The sequence below is a fragment of the Schistocerca serialis genome, chromosome 2, assembly GCF_023864345.2.
Source record: "Schistocerca serialis cubense isolate TAMUIC-IGC-003099 chromosome 2, iqSchSeri2.2, whole genome shotgun sequence".
Classification (NCBI taxonomy): domain Eukaryota; kingdom Metazoa; phylum Arthropoda; class Insecta; order Orthoptera; family Acrididae; genus Schistocerca; species Schistocerca serialis.
Window position 1 is genome coordinate 722,570,337 of NC_064639.1, and position 22,133 is coordinate 722,592,469.

Here is a 22,133-nt window from a genome sequence, read left to right on the forward strand (position 1 = left end):
ACACATTTTGCAGATGACCTTCGCCTTCTATCCCACAGCCTCAACAACATGAAAGAGAAAGTAGAAGATCAGAAATCTGCGGCAAAGAATGTCGGTTTGAAAATGAATGCCTAAGAAATGAAATACATGGGGGCAAATGATGACAACACTGCAGAGCTCGAGCTTGGGAGCCAGGTAATTGAAAGGGTGGCTAAGTTTTGCTACCTCGGATTACACCATATGGTGGTCCAATGGAGGACATTAACAGCACATCAACAAAGCCAGAGGCACTTTTACAACTCTCTGCTCTATCTGGAGATTGAAGGAAATAACATTGAGGACCAAATTGCAGATATTTGAAAGTAATGTAAAATGTGTGGTGCTTTATGAATGCGAAAAATGAAAAGTGATAAAGCAGCTAATCCATAAGCTGCAGAAATTCAACAACAGATATCTGAGGAACATCCTCGGAAAATGGTGGCCAAATGTAGTGTCTAATTAAACACTCTGTGAAAGAACCAGCCAGAAGCCAACTGGGCTGAAAATAAGAAGCAGGAAGTGGAGAGAGTCAGGACATACACTTAAGAGACCAAATGAACATACTACATAGGAAGCACTTTGTTGGATCCTGCAGGGACGATGGAGACAAGGCAAGCCCATAATGACATGGGGACGATCAGTTGGAGCAGTATGACAACAGCAAGGAATAGGATGGGAAGAAGTGAAAATACTAGCAGAAGGCAAAACAAGACTGCGATCCTTTGTTGCAGCCCTATGCTCCACATAACGAGTTAAAGGAATTAATAATATAATAATAACAAAACCAATAATTTGAAGTGAAACTGTGTGATACTATCAGCAGTATGCAGTGTCCATTTCCCTAATCTTAACTACAGTGGTGTGCAACTCTTAAGGATGAAAGTAACTGCCACATGAGTCATCACTGCCAAGTGACATAGCTCTATGTAAGTACAGTACATAGAAAGAACTGTTATAGCACAATACGGAATGTGACTGAAAGAAATACAAAATGAGTGGAACAGAATGACCCCGTCATTCAAATACGATGTTATACTGAAGTCACCCGTGTTTCATCATGACCTCTTGGACATTGCACAAGACAGGACATGATTCTTAATAGGGTGTGTGAACATTATGATAGCAGTGTGTGCACTGCAGTGTGCTCCCAGGTAAGAATGGTAAGGAGTTTTTGTGGTAGGATGTTCCATTCCTCCTCTAGTACGGTTGGCAACTGCTGGATGGTTATTGGTGCTTATGAGTGTACTGCAATCATCTTCCTAACACATCCCACACTTGAAGTTGGGGGACAGGCCAGTCCATTTGCCGAATCTCTCCTCGTTCCAAGAAATTCTCCTCCACCTGTGCTGTATGGTGCAGTCACACATTGTCATCTGTAAAATAAAGTTGAGGCTGAATGCACCTCTGAACAGATACACATGGGGAAGGCGTACTGTGTCTCAATAATATTAACTGGTCATTGAATCGTGTTCAAGGATTTGGAGGTCAGTACACCATACAGCAGGATCGTTTTTGTGATCTGTGTGTTACAGGAGGCATAATGTTGCATTGGCATACTGACCTCCAAATCTTTGGACATGGTCCATTCACCAGTCAGTGTCATTGTGACACAGTACTCCTTCTCCATGTGCCCTTTTCAGGGACGCGTTTGGCACTAACCTCATTTTTGTGATGACAATGCATGACTGCATCAAACAGTGCAGGTGGAGCAGCTCTTGGAGCAAAAGGCTATTCAGCAGATAGACTGGCCTGTCCATTCCCCAAATTTATTTCACATTGAGCACTTGTAGGCTGCACTGGAAAGACATATTGCAGCATGCCCATATGCACCAATGACCATCCATCAGTTGTCAACTGCTCTGGTGGCGAAATAAAACACTCTCACAAGAACTCGTTACCAATTTTATGACCAGCGTGGGAGCACCTTGCAGTGCAAGCATTGCCACCTGTGGTGATCACACAACCGATAAAGAAACATCTTGAGTAATGTCCAGGGGACCATCATGAATCATAGCAACTTCAGTGTAATTATTGTCTTTGAATAAAAGCATCATTTCTGTTTGTCTCATTGCATCTTTCTTTCAGTTATCTTCTGTACTATACTGCAGCAGTTCTTTCTACGTTTGGTCCAAGTTTCATCAACCTGTGTTACTTGGCAATGGAACATGCAGAAGTTACTTTCATGCTTAAGTTTTGCACACCAGTTATTTTGTTTCCCTCACTGCTCGAAGGTATTCATTATACCTCTCCTCCCTCATCCTCTCCCTTCACCCTACTCTCTCTCTACATCTGCATCAATACTCTGTAGATTACTGTGAAGTGCATGGCAGAGGGTACTGTCCTTTGTACCATGTATTAAGGTTTCGTCTTGTTTAGTTTGTATATGGAATGCATGAATAATGATTACTTAAATGCTTCTGTGCATGTTGTAATTATTCTAGTCCAGTCATTAGTCCATACAGGAGTGAGTATGCGTGGGGTGTAATATACATTGATCAGCCAGAACATTATGATCACCGATGTAATATCCAAGTGAAAGCAGCGTCGGTGGTGAGGAATGACTGCCAGGCACACACACACACTGCATGTGATACTACGTAGTAAGTGTTCAGTCCACGTTTAATGGGAAGGTGCACAATCTATCTGAGTTTGACTGAGGGCAGACTGTGATGACCCAGGGCCTTGGCATAAGCATTTTGGGAACTACACTACTCTAGCGTGTTCAAGGCATGTTGTGGTGATTGTCGTCAACATGTGGCAAAACCAAGATGAAACCATGTCCAGACATGGGGTTGGATGGCAACCCCTCATTACAGATGCCAGACGTCGTAGGCTGGGCAGACCGGTGAAAAGGGACTTGTGGCAAACTGTGATGAAACTAACATTAGACTTTATTGCTGGGCAGAGTGCAAGTGTGTCTGAACACACAGTGCACCAAAGACTTGTAATGATAGGCCTCCACAGCTGATGACACAGGCATGTGTCAATGTTAACACGACAACAGAAAAGGGCATGTGACCGTCGGCACTGTATGTTAGTGCAGTGGCAGAACACTGCATGAACTGATGAATCCCAATATCTTCTTCATCATGCTGATGGGAGGATGCAAATCCAGGGAAACAGTTCCCTGAACCCCCGGAACTGCAGGGAGGATGCGAATCCAGGGAAACAGTTCCCTAAACCCCCGGAACTGCAGGACGGAGACAAGCTGGTGGCAGCTCCATATGATCTCATGAACATTCATGTGGGTAACCATGTGTCCATTGGAGCTAATGTAAGGCACCCTAATGGCCAAACAGTTTTGTACATTGGTTGCAAGCCATGCACTGCCCTTCGTGACAGTCATGTTTTCCAAAGGCAGTGGCATTTTTCAGTAAGATGATGTGCCATGTGACAAGGCTAGGAGTGTGATGGAGTGGTTCAAGGAATACAGTGGTGAGTTCCAGTTGATGAGCTACCCTCCCAACTCACCAGATATGAACCCGATCGAACCCATCTGGGATGTGTTGAACGTGGAATCAGAGTTCATCCCCCCCCCCCATGTGTCGCCAGTGTTATCCATGCCAAAGGAGGATGTACCAACTATTAGGCCGGTGACCTTAATGTTCTGGCTGATCACTGTATTTTCAGACCCCTCACTTAATGCTGTTTCCTGAAAATTTTTAGTAGGTTATCAAAGGATAATGGGCATTTGTTTAAAGCATCTGCCATTGAGCATCTCATGATGCACTCCTGTGGATCAAACTAACTTTGTAATTATTAAATACAGGGTATCCCTGGAGGAGTGGTCAATGTTCAAGGATATGAGAGAAACACTCAATTGAAGCAAAAAGCTTCATATGGACATGTGCCCTATTCTGAAGGATTTGGAGATAGAACATATTTAAGGTACATTTGTTTTTGGGCTGCTGACACGCACATATGTGTCTTACCCACCCAATCTGTATGTTTTATTTTAGCTCAACCTACCTCGTTGCTGTGAAACATAACGAAATATACTGGACCTAATGGCAATGAATAGACCTGACCTCTTACGTTTAAGGCTTCTGCAATGGCAGCACTCCTACTATTGTTGAAGAATACCAAAATGTCAAGCTCCTGGTGGTAGAGTGTTTATAAGAGTTTCAGCACATTGCGTGAAACAGGTATTCTCCTAAGTTTCCATTTTTTTCTAAACATGTAATTCATCAACCTGTGCAGGAACAGAAACATGTTGTTGAAAGGGTGCAGCGTGGTCCTACTACCAGCACGCAGCTACTTTCTGCTCTTATCAGTGTTCCAGATATGCATTAAAAACACATATTTTTCAGATGATACTTTGTAAATTGCAAATTGTAATGTTTACATACTATAATAGAGGGAAATATTCCACGCGGGAAAAATATATTTAAAAACAAAGATGATGTGACTTACCATACGAAAGCGCTGGCAGGTTGATAGAAACACAAACAGACACATACATACACACAAAATTCAAGCTTTCGCAACAAATTGTTGCCTCATCAGGAAAGAGGGAAGGAGAAGGAAAGACGAAAGGAAGTGGGTTTTAAGGGAGAGGGTAAGGAGTCATTCCAATCCCGGGAGCGGAAAGACTTACCTTAGGGGGATAAAAGGACGGGTATACACTCGCGCACACACACACACACACATATCCATCCACACATATGCAAACACAAGCAGACATGTTTACATATTATTGTACATGAGGACACACGTAAACCTGACAATGTATTGGTTAGTACAGAAAATAAGTAACGATGTACAGTAAATGTGTTTTGTCTTGGAAACCATTCAGAAGAGGGCATAAGCCAATCAGCAAAAACTGCTCCTATCGGAGCACAAAATATGTGAATAAGTTTCTGTTTATTTAAAAAACTCTGATTGAAAATTTTCCCAAACATTTTGGCATGCAAACACATCACACTTTTTTTAACACGCAACTCACTTCCAACTCCCACAAGCTCCCCTAGCTGCAAGTCACTCGTACCCATTAGTCAGTCACTCTAAGTCACTCGTACCCTCCCACTCCCTGTTACCCTTTCTCACTCACTCAGTTACCCCAACTAATTATTGTCATTATCTCTTTGTGTCTCTCTTTCACTGTCTCCAGTGTCACAGTTACAGTCCCCCTCATTTTGTCCTACTACCACAGTCTCCTCTCACTGTCACTGTTTCCCTCTTGCTCCCTCTCACCGCTAATATCTCATTCCTTTCTTCCTTCCTCCTGCTGCTGCCTCTTCTCACTGTCTCTCTCTCTCTCTCTCTCTCTCTCTCTCTCTCTCTCTCTCTCTTCCTTGTTGTCATTGTCGTATGTTCTGTCTCATTATCACTGGCTGTCACCCACTTCCAGATTCTCTTTCTCTTTATTCCTCCTCCCCAAGCCCCTCCCACAGCACTGTTTCCTTCACTCTTTTCTTAGCACTGTTCTGTCACTGTGAACTATACATAATTGATTGATCACTATTCATACAGTGTGACAGGTGTTTACATACAGGTGTTAAAATAATTAAAATATAAAACTAAATTAAAAGTCCAATAGTTAACAGTAGCTGTATTTATTGAAACTGATCAGACACAAGCAATTTTGCAACTTTTATGTCGGGTCTTCTGTTGTTCATAATGCTATGTGATATGATGTATAGGTAACTATTACAGAATGCCACAGAGTAACAGCTGGTGTGGCTAAACAAAGTTCTCAGCTTTCTTCAATTGGTGAAACCACCATCACTGATAAATGTCCAATCTGTGTTAATATTACAATGAGAACTGTCTTCACTTGACCAATTAAAATATGTTCCTGTGGGGCCTATGTGGAGCAATGGGTAGGCAGCTCATACCCCACTTTTCAGTCAGTGTTTTAAATGAACCAGAACATATTCGCATTTTTGTGCTCTGATAGAAGCATTTTTCTACTGGTTCCCTTCTTTTCCCTGCTGCAGCAGGCATGTAAACCATATGAAAAGAACTTCATGGGTCAGTAAGATTTTTGGTAGTTTCCTTATTTGAAACTGAAATAGTTCAGAACTAATTTTACACTCCAGTCTGGTTTTTAAATGCAAAAAATGTTTGCATATGCTTCAGTACTAAAACACTAGGTTACCAGATGATAATGTAGGCACTTAACTGCATATTTCTCTGTGCTATATCACTTTATAAACTATGTTTTCACCTCACACCAGATGTTATGTGCATATTTTATGTGTACTAGTAGGGTCATTTGCATCTCATAAATGAGCAAATGTATGGAGAAAACCTTCAAGGTAGTTTGAGATCGAGATCTTAGAAATACGTCCTAAAAATTACAATCATTTGCTGTGTGTAACTGTCTCTGAATCCGCAGCTGGGTTGTGGTACCCTTAAACCTGTTTCAGGGGTGTTTATTGATAATGGATGAAGATTTTTAAAATGAGGAGATGGCTGTGCTAGATAAATGACTAGAGAATATACCATTAAAATTTGAGTTATTTGCTGCAGTTATTTATTATTTATATTTCACCTCATACTGGATTTTACATGTAAAAGTAGAGTAACTTTGAACCTCTCTATCTTGGAAACACATAAAGATCTCAGGATAATTTTCAAGGTTGTTATAGATCAGGATCTTAGAATTCTATCAAAAAATGTTAGCTGTTTTTTGTGCATAGTTGTCTCGGAATCCTCGGCTGTGTTTTGGCCTGCTGCTGACTGTGAAAGTATAGTGAAGAAGAAAACCTTTTTTGTGGTTTGTTGAGGAACTGCCCATGAACTAATGATGCCTCCATAAACCCCTTAAGACCCACCATACCTCACATCAAATGCAAAAAGAATCAGATGAATTGCTCCATTTGCCTGTGCAGGAGAAAGGATGTAGCATTCATACTTTTGATCCTGCACTGTAGGATAGTGACACTAAGACAATCTTTCTGTTGGACAGCAGTGGCTTATCTTTCTTGTAGCAAAGCCCACATCATATACTCTTCACACATTTTGAGAATATGTTCTTTACAAAGGTGCATTCTGATTTCTTTTCTTTTCTGTAAAAGTATCATTTTTCCCAAGAATCTGCTCATGGAAATGCAAATTCATTGTCAACAATCAGTTCAGTTTATTGGCCACAAAAATACAATCACATATCAGGCACGTCGTGCAAGTAATCTCAACTTTATTTACTACTCATCAACCATCCTGCTGGTACAAATTTATATATGACAGAATGTGTTTTTAATCTCAAAGAGTTTTCTGTGTTATCTTTTGCAAGGTTAAGAGAGTGGACTCACATTCAGCCATGCTGATTCACATTTTTGATAATTTCCCTGAATCCTTCAAAGTAAATGTTGTAGTTATGCCTCTGAAAAGGACATGGCCAGATCCCTTCCCCATCGTAGAATCATGCTCTGTTTGTAATGACCTGATCATCCGTAGGACATTACGCCCTAATGTTTCCCTTTCTCCATGAAATCAGTAAGACAGGAGGACAGTGGCCAACAGTGGCAGTGTTAAACATGACATTATTGCAGCCTCTCACTATCACATTGTTTACTGCCGCACATTGCCCTGGGATAGTAAAACAGTACTTAGGAGAACAACTCATGCTTGTCCCAAAATACTACATTAATTATATGCCCTTACATACTTTCTTACTTACATTCAAGAATTTAATGAGACAATATTGCTCAAATAAAAGTGAAAAATTATATTCTTGCACAGTGCTTGCTAACTGTAGCTTAAGTAGACTGAAAATACTATAACTTGAGCCACTAGATCTTTGTTGTCACCTAGCACTGAATCTGAATATTGTGATACCACAGGCGTAGGACATTGATGGTGAAGCAAAACTACCGCTGTGCTGGTTGCGGTATGAAGGTGGCACCAGAATATTCAAACCGTTTCCGTTATTGTGAGTACCTGGGTCGATATTTCTGCACTGGGTGTCACACAGGACAACTGGCACCAATTCCAGGCAGAATACTTACAAAATGGGATTTTACAAGGTGAGTGGCCCTTTTCTTCTTATTTTTATTCTTCTTCTTCCTCCTCCTCCTCCTCCTCCTCCTCCTCCTCCTCCACTATACCTCCACTTCTGCACTAGTTTCCTAATTGCACTACTATTCAACCTACATTATAAGACTTTTTGTTCTGAGTTGCTGAGTGTTGAGTCTATTATCCTTTTAAGTTTATGTTGCATTATGAGACACAGATTCTCTCAAGTTTTCTGTGTATAAGGAATCTATTTGTGATATTTGAGGCTTTCCTGACATAATCACTGCTTCAAAGATTCACAGGCATCAACAAAATTGGATGTTATTTTCTAAACAGCACAATATTTTCACGACACAGCTTCTAGCCATCTTCAGGTACACCTTGTGAAAATTTGGTGCTGTTTAGGCAATACTGTAGAAGGCTATCCTTGTGAACCGAAGGCTATCCTTGTGAACCTTTCAAGCAAGAATATTCCTTTATTGGCTGATGTACACAACCCGGGGCAAGTGGGAGATCCGGGAAAAACTCGGGAATTTTTTCATCTGGGAGAAAACCGGGGAAAACCTGGGAATTTTTTAGAATTTTGGGAGTTTTTCATTGTTTTTGTTTTCAGTTAAATTTTTGTAATTTTGACTGGTAAGAACCAGCGCTCTAACAAAGGATATTGTTGTATCCCACTACTGCAGAATAATACTGCAGCAATAAAACATGAATGAGAGAAAAAGAAACCTGAAATAAAACTTAAGTTGCAAAGGAAATGCACCATATACAACAACTAAACACAGTGCTCATACAAGCGTCTACCAACAGCAAAATGTGCCGAAGGCTTTAGGAACACTATGCAATGCTTCATAACAACAAATTGCCTTATGAGCGTGATGTCACAACTGTTTACATTAGATTCATTTGAGCAAGCGGGCCCATGCGCATGCGCAGTTGAGTCATGTGCGAGTAGTGCCCTCTCCCGCTTCTGGCTGCAGAAGGTGGCTGTTAGCTGTATAAGCAGTAGCTGCAAGCTGTCGGATGCTACCCGGAAAAATTTTACTGGCTTGCTCAAGCTGCCAGATTCATGCATGAGCATCAGGCCCAGATCGGGGGGGTGTATCTGTCCCGGGTGGCAGTTTTGGGGGGCGGAGGGGGGGGGGGGCAAATTCATATTCTTGAGGAAAAAAACTGTAGTTTCACAAAGCGCCTAGCATCCAGTGCACGTTGGTCTATTGATTATTCATATGATTTTGAAATGCGCCCCTGTTGGATTTTGAACACATTCTAGGTTGATTTTTGAATGCCTGGCATAGTGTATGTGATGTGTCTGCCAGGGGAATCCCTGTCACATCTAGAAATAAACTTTCCTGTACACAAAAGGGGACGGGGCTATATGAGCTGAGTGGTATAAAGCCGAACGGGTGAATACCAATCGCTGTTTGTTTATGTGGTTGACTGGGTTTGCGAATGATCAGCGTTGTTATAATTACTAGTGAAATCCATAGATTCAGACTACCAGAATGGAAATAAAAGACTAACAGGAACAACAAGTATTATCTTCTCAGTGTATCCAAGAAAATGGAATTTTGACAGAACATCTGTGGCCAGACATCTGCTCTAGTAAGGGCCAGTTGTACAGTCTCTGGCTAGCAGCTGCTTAAGTTCTATTGTGGGAGTAGCGCAGAAAACACGTTATACGAACACATAATAATGCCTAACTGGGGTATAAATGCGAGATAACTAAATCGTTGATTGTGGCATGGTTAGTGAAGTTAACTGAAGTTTTGACAAGAATAGTTACAGAATTAGTGATGACAAGATTGTTTGTTAGAACAAGGAAGGAGAAGAAACGGGATCTTCACATACATTGTGGAAGAGTATGTCTATTCCAAATTTATATAAAAATTTTGTACTTCTACTTTCCGATCTCATGCTTGAGAAGCTGGAGTGTATGAATGAAATGTGAAACTATTTTGTAACGTAATGCTTTTTGCTTGTAGTAGGCCTAATAGTCATTTGATATTGGTAATTAATGAATTATATTCTGTTGTGTTATAAAAATGACCATTTGTGCCAAAACAATCTCGTTTATTTGGTGTATGTCACAATTGCTGCAATATTTGACAGGCCTATTTCATTGTCTCCAGCAGACAGTGACAAAATACACATAATCAGATCGATAAACCACACCAGTCTTGGGTACTACTTGTGTTAACAGCATTTTCAGTATTAGGCAACGACATTTCGTTTGTTCATGTAGCAAAATGTTTGACGAACTTTGATGAGGTAATAGATTCTTGCACAGAAAGGAAAGTACACCATGTAAAACTGTAGCAAGATTAGAGAGAAAACAATGCTAAGACTTAAGGATTGGAGAAATGTATACTGTCTTGCTTGTCTTTTGTCGTTACTGGTTTTATGTATCCTATATTTAATTTTATGTCACACTAAACAGCAAGTTATTAGCTAATAGGCAATAAAGAGTGCAAATTTTCTGAAGAGTTCTTGTTCTCCCAGTTACAAATAATCCCATCCAGTATTAATTGTGAGCTTTTTTTTTTTTTTTTTTTTTAAGAGGGGCAGTATGTCAAACCAACCGACTGGGAGCAGCAGAGGCATCACAGGACATTTTAATTTCCACTGTCCTGAGTATAGTTTTATGGCATCCATTACAAAATATACACATTTGAATTCTACAGAGCAAAATACAGTGATGTGTGATAGAAGAATGCTGTGTGAAGAGGCGTGGGACTGCACCATGGCACACTTAAGACCAACATGTGTTAAATTTCCTAGAACACACATGTTTTATGTATCAGACTCTTCAGAAAGATGTGCACTACAAAATGAACATATTTTTGGAAGGTCAATTTTTTTTTAATTTTTGGCATCCTACCTCAAACGCTCAATGGGGAAGGAAGGGGTGCCGTCGCTATCTAGTATTGCCCTGGTTCGGAAATATCGTAGATCTGGGGCTGATGCACACAGCAGTCTGAGTTGTAGTGGGGAGGTGGGTAGTTTCCACATGACCTGTGTTTACATTTAGTGATTTTGCTGGTTCCTCTTTGTTTGCCGTTCTCACTTCAAATGAAAACAAAATGGGTTTCTGTGGCTAGTGTGGGGTGGCAGGTAAAATATGAAGATGATAGTTGTTTATTGTTTTAGTTTTTGCTCACCGCCTTTCTCACCTGAGCCTGGCAACTATTTTTGTGGTCAGCCAGAAAGTGATGGAGAACATACTGACCTTAGTTTCCAGTCTGCATGGCCACATTTTGGTCCAGCCCACTGAAAGAAATGTTTCTATTCTCTTTCTACTTAGCCGGATCAGGACTATGATTATAAATGAAGGTATAAAGCTCCAGTTCAAACACACATTGACTAAATTATCTTACGTACAACACTTTGAAAGTCATTAGGTTCAATTGACAGAAAATCTTTCTATCTTAAACAGCGCTATTATCAGTTCAGAGGCGACCTCTATGGTACATTCCCCTGACTACTAATACTCCAATAAATGATTGAAATAAATGTTCACCACGAAAGTGGAAATAATAGTCACCACTTGCCATGCAGATTTGTCATTATTCACAGGCAGCAAACTAACAGTCCCTTTAGCAAAATCTAAGTGATCCAGGACAGTGTACAGTACCTACCAGTTATTAAAGAAAATATGCGTTTTGTCACAGTCCATCTCTGACGTCATCCGAGGCAGAGCATGATCCGACGTTTAACATGGATCTACCAGTGGCTGAATGCAAAGTGAACCTTCTCCCTGCCTCTTGGGCTGTATTTATGTATTTGCCGCAGCGGATGGCCGAGGGAACACCTGTTGTCATCTGCCTTATGCACACAGCAGCAGCCTCTGCAGGACTGCTTTCTTGGACACATAATCTTTAATAACAGAGTTATGAATTAATTTAGACTCTTCTTAATTTTTATGTATATTCTGGTAAGTTGCTTGAAAGCACAGAGAAAGTTTCAGCCTACTTGAGTAAAAACTTTGCCTTCTAGGAATTTTAGAGTGGAACCGATGGTAGATTGTTAGCTCTGAACTATAACTTTAATAGAACTCACATTGGCAGTTATTAATACTACAATTTCTTACAGCTCTATTATTTAGTAGGTTTTATCATCTGTTGTACCAAATTTTTCTATCATTAAAATTACAGGTACTTAATCTAATACAAATGGGTAAATTTTAGTTACAAATTTGGTTTTCATTAAATTACTCAAAAACTATAAGAGGTAGCTTAACATAGTCTCTTAGTTATTATTTTTAGGTTGAACTGAAGCATAAAACAAATTTTTACATTTCTAAGTTTAATATTTAGCACCTTCAATTTTTCTTAAAAACGTGGATTTTGTCTGTAATTTTAATTCTTTTGCTTTGAATCTTGCACTACTTATTTATAACCTCCATAGGCACATTCTGGCCAAATTCTGGCTTTCTAACTTTATTATTTAGGCCACTTATTTTTTTCTTAAAACTGTATTTTTGCGAAAACTATTGATTTAATTACCTTAAGACTTGACATCTAAAATGTTATTACAGTAAAATATATGTTGACAGATTTTGAAATGAAAATTTGTCCTTCAATTTTATACTTAATTATGGTGCAATACTTGTGCGCTACACGCAGACACATTAAGTTGACATAGCGCTGATATCAGTGAATTGGGGCAAGTCTTGGCACACTCGCTTGCCTCTGTATCTCACACACTATACAGTGCTCGTTTCGCTTCATCGGGAGCTTTCAAGTTAATTAAAATAAATTCACATAATTATGGAAGGCTAAAATATTTTATTAGTTTCAGTTTTTATTTCATTTCCACCTTTCTGACAATCAATCATTAATCGCCTTGCAGAACAGTGATGTAATTTTTGTCGGTTTGCTAAAGAAATTTGGCTTTTATTAATCGTTTTTGCTAAGGCAGTCCATTTATTTGAAACGAAGTGTTTAATTCCACACCATTGGCTAGTTTCAACTGTTCACTGTATTTCAAGTGCACATTTTCATGTTCTAGCATATGAGGCATTATGCCATAACAAAGAACCAAACATGAGATGATACAGTACTGGTACTCCAAAAAAAAAATTACATCTGAATCTGGACATATGAATGTGCACTTAAAGCCAAATTATGCATTTTACTATGGTTCACAAAATTCTGATGCTCTTGGACCCTCTGATGCCTTGTTTCTTTTACGACATAATGTTTTACACGTACAAACATACGGGCTTCCTACGTCATCGTAGCTGCGCAAGCGCGGTGACACCTGTTATCTGATGCTCTCTGGCAACTGCAGAAGAACCTATCTGTAACAGGTTGCGGGAAAATATTGTGAATGGTGGTTTGAAAAGCATTACTTTCAATGTAAATTTCCTTTTATGCAAGGTGAACTATGCCTAAGAATGTACAATGAATTTTGTAAATGACAGATTGTTTGACTCTCATTTAAAAATCAACTCTTCGAGGATGACCATTTAGAAGAAATTCGAGCCCAGAAGTTCAGAAATTTATGTCATTATTAAAAATTTTACTTGCCCTTTTGTATTATGTATCTGAAAGTGTAACATGCACAAAAAAGATCAACATTATATGTGAAACCTTAGCTTCTCTTGCAACTTATTAATGGAGGTAGCATGTCATACAGGCCAACTTGGAGCAGGAGAGGCACTACACGACATTTTAATGTCCAGCGTCTATACTCATACCAGAGGAAATTCAGAAACATAACATAATTTTTTTTTATTTTTTTTTTTATTTTTTTTTTTTTTTTTTACATGTGAAATTTCATCGTTTTTTTTTTTTTTCACTTACTATTGGCTGCATTTGTTGCTATAGGTACACTTTTTTTCATAAGTAAGAGAGATTCTTCGCTGAATTTCGCACAGCATACAAACTGTACTTACAGGTGTATGAAACTCCAGAATCTTCCAAATCTGTTAAACACTGTGGTAAAAATTGAGATAATTAACTATAAAATTTGAGCTTTTTCTAAACATGAAGTTGAAAATGTAAAAGCTCATTTATTTTTTCATAAATTAAATAAATTCTAGAGTTTCATACACCTGCAAGTATGGTTTGTATACTGTGCAAAATTCATTGAAGAATTTATCTTGCTTATGAAGAAAAGTGTACCTATAGTGACAAATGCAGCCAATATTAAGTGAAACAATGATGAAATTTCACATGTAAAAAAAATTATTTTGTCATGTTTCTTAACTTCCACTGGTATGAATGTGTATCCTGGATCCTTCCACGTCATGCTGACTAAATTTTATGAATTTATTCGTAAAAGTATAGACACTGGAAATTAAAATGTCCTGTTCCAAGTTGGCCCCTTCGATGTCCTACCCCCCTTAGTCTTAGAGACCAATGTTATATGTGAAAGCTTTTCTTTTCTTGTAGCGACACTATGTATATTAATGTAGGCCATTAACTTTTCTATTTGTGTGTTCGCGCTACTCAACAGTGATGTTGATATTGACTGACTACATCACTTGTCCTATGCTCTGAATATTCACTGTCATTGGCTAGCGAAATCACATGTCACAAGCTATGCCTGGCTTACAAAAGCGCATCACAATCTTGATTTCAGTGTCTCGGAAAGTAACATGCGGTGATTGGTGGAATTAGAATTTATACTTTTGTAATACGAAAATATGCAGTGTACGTGTTACTGCACGTCAGAGTTCTTTCCAGAAAGTAGAAAGTGGTTTTTTTCCTCTCTCTCTCTCTCTCTCTCTCTCTCTCTCTCTCTCTTTTTCCAAAGTGCCGGGAAATTCTGTGCTGGTTTATAAAACCATAACTATTCAAAGGATTGATAAGTTTTACAGTTCAGAGGAAAAGTATACTGTCACTTAACACAGAAAAGTGTATTTTCACCCGAGAGAAAGTGTATCTTTAACCGAGAAGTCCGAGAATTTTTTTTTCCTTGTCCACGTATACACCCTGTTTATGTATAATAAATTATTATATGAATACGTTAATCATAAACCATGAAGATTTGCGATGAACAAAGCAAATAACATCTATTATTATTTCATATGCCTGCATTTATAATCTATTCATTTCTAATATGTATTCATTTCTTAATATACTGTTAGAATTTTTCACTTGTTTGTATGGAAGTCATGTGACATGCTCATATTAAGCAGATACTTCTCTAATAGTGCCCAAGTTGTTTTTCACTTGCAGCTGATAAGCCATAGTTGTTGTTGTTGTTTTTGATGTGTTATTGTTGTTGTGGTCTTCAGTCAGAGATTGGTTTGATGCAGCTCTCCGTGCTGCTCTATCGTATGCAAGCTTCTTCATCCCTGAGTAACTACTGCAACCTACATCCTTCTGAATCTGCTTAATGTATTCATCTCTTGGTCTCCCTCTATGATTTTTACCTTCCACACTTTCCTCCAATCCTAAATTCATGATCCCTTGATGCCTCAAAATTTGTCCTACCACCCGATCCCTTCTAGTCAGATTGTGCCGCAAATTCCTCTTCTCACCATTTCTATTCAGTACCTCCTCATTAGTTAATGTGATCTACTCATCTGATCTTCAGCATTCTTATGTAGCACCGTGTTTCAAAAGCTTCTATTCTTTTCTTGTCTAAACTATTTATTGTCCATGTTTCACTTCCATACATGCTTACACTCCATACAAATACTTTCAGAAACGACTTCCTGACACTTTAATCTATACTTGACGTTAGCAAATTTCTCTTCTTCAGAAAGGCTTTCCTTGCCATTGCCAGTCTACATTTTGTATCCTCCCTACTTCGACCATCATCAGTTATTTTGCTCCCCAAATAGCAAAACTCATCTACTACTTTAAATGTCTCATTTCCTAATCTAATTCCCTCAGCATCATCTGATTTAATTTGACTACATTCCATTATCCTCATTTTGCTTTTGTTGATGTTCATCTTATATCCTCCTTTCAAGACACTGTCCAATCCATTCAACTTTTCTTTCAGGTCCTCTGACAGAATTACAATATCATCGGCAAACCTCAAAGTTTTTATTTCTTCACCATGGATTTTAATTCCTACTCCAAATTTTTCTTGTGTTTCCTTTACTACTTGCTCAATATACAGATTGAATAACATCGGGGGTAGGCAACAGTACTGTCTCACTCCCTTCTCAACCACTGCTTCCCTTCTGTGCCCCTCGACTCTTACAATTGCCATCTGGTTTCTGTACAAATTGTAAATAGTCTCTCGCTCCCTATATTTGACCCCTGCCACCTTCAGAACTTGAAAGAGAGTAATCCAGTCAGCATTGTCAAAAGCTTTCTCTAAGTTTACATAAGTTTGCCTTTCCTTAATCTATCTTCTGAGATAAGTCATAGTGTCAGTATTGCCTCCTGTGTACCAACATTTCTATGGGATCCAAACTGATCTTCCTTGAGGTCACCTTCTACCAGTTTCAATTCGTCTGTAAAGGATTCGTGTTAGTATTTTGCAGCCATGACTTATTAAACTGATAGTTTAGTAATTTTCACACTTGTCAACACCTGCTTTGTTTGGGACTGGAATTATTATATTCTTCTTGAAGTCTGAGGATATTTTTCCAGTCTCATACATTTTGCTCTCCAGATGGTAGAGTTTTGTCATGACTGGCTCTCTCAAGGCTTTCAGTAGTTCTGATGGAATGTTGTCTACTCCTGGGACCTTGTTTCGACTCAGGTCTTTCAGTGCTCTGTCAAACTCTTCACGCAGTATCATATCTCCCATTTCATCTTCATCTACATCCTCTTCCATTTCCATACTTTTGCCCTCAAGTACATTGCCCTTGCATAGACCCTCTACATACTCCTTTCACCTTTTGGCTTTCCCTTCTTTGCTTAGAACTGGTTTTCCATCAGAGCTTTTGACATTCATACAGTTGGTTCTCTTTTCTCCAAAGGTCTCTTTAATTTTCCTGTATGCAGTATCTATCTTACCCCCTAGTGATATATGCCTCTACATCCTTACAATTGTCCTATAGCCATCCCTGCTTAGCCATTTAGCACTTCCTGTCGATCTCATTTTTGAGACATTTGTATTCGTTTTTGCCTCCTTTATTTGCAGCATTTTTATATTTTCTCCTTTCATCAATTAAATTCAATGTCTCTTCTGTTACCCAAGGATTTCTTTTAGTCCTCATCTTTTTAACTACTTCTTCCCGTGCTTTCACTATTTCATCTCTCAAAGCTACCCATTCGTCTTCTATGGTATTTCTTTCCTCTGTTCTTGTCAAACATTCCCTAATGATCTCTCTGAAACTCTCTAGAACTTGTTGTTCTGTCAGTCTATCTAGGTCCCATCTCTTTAAATTCCTATCTCTCTGAAACTCTCTAGAACTTGTTGTTCTGTCAGTCTATCTAGGTCCCATCTCTTTAAATTCCTATCTTTTTGCAGTTTCTTCAGTTTTAATGTACAGTTCATAACCAATAAATTGTGGTCAGAGTCCACATCTGCCACTGGAAATGTCTTACAATTTAAAGCCTGGTTCCTAAATCTCTGTCTTACCATTACATAATCTATGTGAAACCTTCCAGTGTCTCGAGGCCTCGCTCACGTATACAACCTTCATTCATGATTCTTAAACCAAGTGTTAGCTATGATTAAGTTATGCTCCGTGCAAAATTCTGCGAGGCGTTTCCTCTTTCATTCCTTATCCCCATTTCATATTCACCTACTACTTTTCCTTCTCTTCCTTTTCCTACTATCAAATTCCAGTCCCCCATGACTATTAAATTTTTGTCTCCCTTCACTATCTCAATAATTTCTTTCATCACATCATATATTTCATCAATCTCTTCATCATCTGCGGAGCTAGTTGGCATATAAACTTGTACTACTGTGGTAAGCCTGGGCTTTGTCTCTCTTGGCTACAATAATGCGTTCACTATGCTGTTCGTAGTAGCTTACCCGCACTCCTACCTGTGTTACTATTTTTTTTTTATTCATTATTAAACCTACTCCTGCATTATCTCTATTTGATACTTATATTTATGTATATGTGGTGTCTGTTCTCCCCACTTATCTGTGATGTATAATTCTGTATTCCCCACAATCTTATTTTCACTAATTTGGAAATTCAGAATTAATCTGCAAGCATTCAGTGTTGAAAGTAAGGGACTATGGTATAGGGATGTAGACAGTATGACATGTGGAAGTTTGGGTCGGCCTGCGAGGCATGCACAGATACCTTAATGGTAAAGCGACTGCTTCTGATAAGCAGAAAATATGGTTTACAGTCCTGGTTCAGCACAAAGTTTTAAATGTCACTAACAGGTAGTATCTGCACCTAATACAGCTGATGCCAAGTTATTCACATCCAGTTGATTTACTTGGTTTGGTTCTACTCTATTTTATGTGCCCCGTCAGACCATTACTTGTCCTTAAAGGGAATCACAAACTGCCCGTAGGTGACTAAATCAGCCATATGTAGCATGTCTTACTGAGTAGTTTAACCCTCTAAATGACTCAGTACAAATTGGTCTGTTCGTGGCTATTCCATCATTTGGAAAATGTTCCTGTAAACACATTCACAAAAGTACAGGCCGTTGTTCTTTGCAAGCTGTTTGTGTATTAAATCCATCTCTTCTTCCAAATATAAATCTTCTCTGGAACTCCCACAAGGGTTTTTATTGCTCTTAACACATAATTTGATTTCCTTACCATATTTGGTTCTTGGTTCCTGTAGCTCAGTACAACCCTTTTTCTGTTCCTGTTCGGGCTTTTCGAAGTTCACTGCAGAAGATTTCAGCTAGTTCTGAATCTGTGTTTTAATAAATGCTAAAGTTGACTTAAAGCTTCTGCCCAGTTCAGAACTGAGTTATTTTTGCTGGTTGCCCATTAACTTTCCCTTCTTCAAATGCCCTTGTGGTTGCCTTATTTTCTGTCTCTTTACCAATGAGGAGTAAACATTATCTTTTACTTCCATAATAGCCTCTGCACTTTGTAGCATATTTTGCTTTACTTGTGTAATATCCTCTCATAAACAAATTTATGTTCTCCCAATAATCAGTAAATTTTGTATTTACTTTATTTCTTGTTCAAATTGTACACTGTACGTTTCAAACCCATTGGCTGTCCCCTACTCCACTCCTTCTAATTGGCTCATAGGTCTTCCTCCTTTCAAAACAGTCTGTGCACCCTTTTAAACATGAACTGTCGTGACCCACCTGAGTACCAAAATTGTCAATCTTTTCATTTACCCGAACAAAATGGCCATTTATTTGTAAAAACTGTTCATTCATCTGATCATTTATTTGATCAGTTTGTATCTTCTTCATCCTCAAAGTGAGAGCTTCATTTTCAGTATCTGCAGCGAGTTACTCTTTCACTTTAAAAATTACTTAATATGATAATAAGCCTCAGGATATTTAGTTATTTTCAGCTGAAACACTACTGTCTGTTTTATTCCTAGTATAACCTCACAGTAGTTTTGTTAAACTAATTGAAACCTTTAACTGTATCCAGAACACATTAACCTGCTGGCTGTGTCTATTTGTGGACTTTATACATTGTTCAAATGCGCCCCTTGCTGCCACAGGCAGTACGACAGACTGCTAATGCTTCTTGTGACACTGCCTGCCTGCCATAGTCTTGACACTCTAGCTGCAGTTGTCTGAACTGTAGAATAGTGACAGACATGATCAGTCCTGCAGACATTTGCTTTGTTGCACAGATCTGCAACCACTGTCATTATCCTTGCACAAGAAGTGAGCTATTAACAAATATACCCACACAGAAAATGTGTGGATAGGTCCTCCTCAGTCCCTCAGTAACAACTGCTGAACCTGTTCCTCTTTGAATAGCCTTTCTCAGCATGCTATTCTGTAGCCTGAGATGATATTTTCTATTAGTCTAGGCTGCTTATCTTCCTATGGTCTTTCCCTCTCCTTCCCTCTTTCCTGATGAAGCAACCATGGGTTGCGAAAGCTTGAAGAGTGTGTGTGTGTGTGTGTGTGTGTGTGTGTGTGTGTGTGTGTGTGTGTGTGTGTTTGCTTGTTTGTGTTTGTTATTGTTTCTATCAACGTACCAATGCTTTCGTTTGGTAAGTTACAGAATCGTTGTTTTTATATATATGATATCAATATAATGGAAGGAAACATTCCACGTGGGAAAAATTATATATAAAAACAAAGATGAGGTGACTTACCGAACAAAAGCGCTGGCAGGTCGATAGACACACAAACAAACACAAACATACACACCAAATTTCAAGCTTTCGCAACAAACTGTTGCCTCATCAGGAAAGAGGGAAGGAGAGGGGAAGACGAAAGGAAGTGGGTTTTAAAGGAGAGGGTAAGGAGTCATTCCAATCCCGGGAGCGGAAAGACTTACCTTAGGGGGAAAAAAGGACAGGTATACACTCGCACCCACGCACATATCCATCCACACATACAGACACCATGTGTGTGTCTGTATGTGTGGATGGATATGTGCGTGGGTGCGAGTGTATACCTGTCCTTTTTTCCCCCTAAGGTAAGTCTTTCCGCTCCCGGGATTGGAATGACTCCTTACCCTCTCCTTTAAAACCCACTTCCTTTCGTCTTCCCCTCTCCTTCCCTCTTTCCTGATGAGGCAACAGTTTGTTGCGAAAGCTTGAAATTTGGTGTGTATGTTTGTGTTTGTTTGTGTGTCTATCGACCTGCCAGCGCTTTTGTTCGGTAAGTCACCTCATACATATATATATATATATATATATATATATATATATATATATATATATATATATATATATATATACACACACAAAGATGATGTGACTTACCATACGAAAGCGCTGGCAGGTCGATAGAAACACAGACAGACACATACATACACACAAAATTCAAGCTTTCGCAACAAACTGTTGCCTCATCAGGAAAGAGGGAAGGAGAGGGAAAGACGAAAGCAGTTGTTACTGAGGGACTGTGGAGGACCTATCCACACATTTTCTGTGTGGGTATGTTTGTTGATAGCTCACTTCTTGTGCAAGGATAATGACAGTGGTTGCAGATCTGTGCAACAAAGCAAATGTCTGCAGGACTGATCATGTCTGTCATTATTCTACAGTTCAGACAACTGCAGCTAGAGTGTCAAGACTATGGCAGGCAGGCAGTGTCACAAGAATCCACTTCCTTTCGTCTTTCCCTCTCCTTCCCTCTTTCCTGATGAGGCAACAGTTTGTTGCGAAAGCTTGAATTTTGTGTGTATGTATGTGTCTGTTTGTGTTTCTATTGACCTGCCAGCGCTTTCGTATGGTAAGTCACATCATCTTTGTTTTTAAATATATTTTTCCCACATGGAATGTTTTCCTCTATATATATATATATATATATAAAGATGATGTGACTTACCAAATGAAAGTGCTGGCAGGTCGACAGACACACAAACATACACATAAAATTCAAGCTTTCGCAACAAACTGTTGCCTCATCAAGAAAGAAGGAAGGAGAGGGAAAGACGAAAGGATGTGGGTTTTAAGGGAGAGGGTAAGGAGTCATTCCAATCCCGGGAGCGGAAAGACTTACCTTAGGGGGAAAAAAGGATGGGTATACGCTCGCACACACACATATCCATCCACACATATACAGACACAATCAGACATATTTAAAGACAAAGAGTTTGGGCAGAGATGTCAGTCGAGGCGGAAGTACAGAGACAAAGATGATGTTGAAAGACAGGTGAGGTATGAGCGGCGGCAAATTGCAATTAGCGGAGATTGAGGCCTGGCGGATAATGAGAAGAGAGGATATACTGAAGGGCAATTTCCCATCTCCGGAGTTCTGACAGGTTGGTGTTAGTGGGAAGTATCCAGATAACCCGGACGGTGTAACACTGTGCCAAGATGTGCTGGCCGTGCACCAAGGCATGTTTAGCCACAGGGTGATCCTCATTACCAACAAACACTGTCTGCCTGTGTCCATTCATGCGAATGGACAGTTTATTGCTGGTCATTCCCACATAGAAAGCTTCACAGTGTAGGCAGGTCAGTTGGTAAATTACGTGGGTGCTTTCACACGCGGCTCTGCCTTTGATCGTGTACACCTTCCGGGTTACAGGACTGGAGTAGGTGGTGGTGGGAGGGTGCATGGGACGGGTTTTACACCGAGGGCGGTTACTAGGGTAGGAGCCAGAGGGTAGGGAAGGTGGTTTGGGGATTTCATAGGGATGAACTAAGAGGTTACGAA

At 39.3% G+C, this 22,133-nt stretch overlaps 1 protein-coding gene across 4 annotated transcripts in view; it reads left to right on the forward strand.

Moving 5' to 3' along the window:
• Positions 1-22,133, forward strand: part of LOC126457914 (run domain Beclin-1-interacting and cysteine-rich domain-containing protein) — a 209,873-nt gene that overhangs the window by 177,556 nt on the left and 10,184 nt on the right. For all 4 annotated transcript variants that reach the window (XM_050094600.1, XM_050094602.1, XM_050094601.1 and 1 more), the window contains one exon: positions 7,806-7,988. In XM_050094600.1, the coding sequence (XP_049950557.1) occupies positions 7,806-7,988 (183 nt within the window). The remainder of the gene's footprint in view (positions 1-7,805; positions 7,989-22,133) is intronic.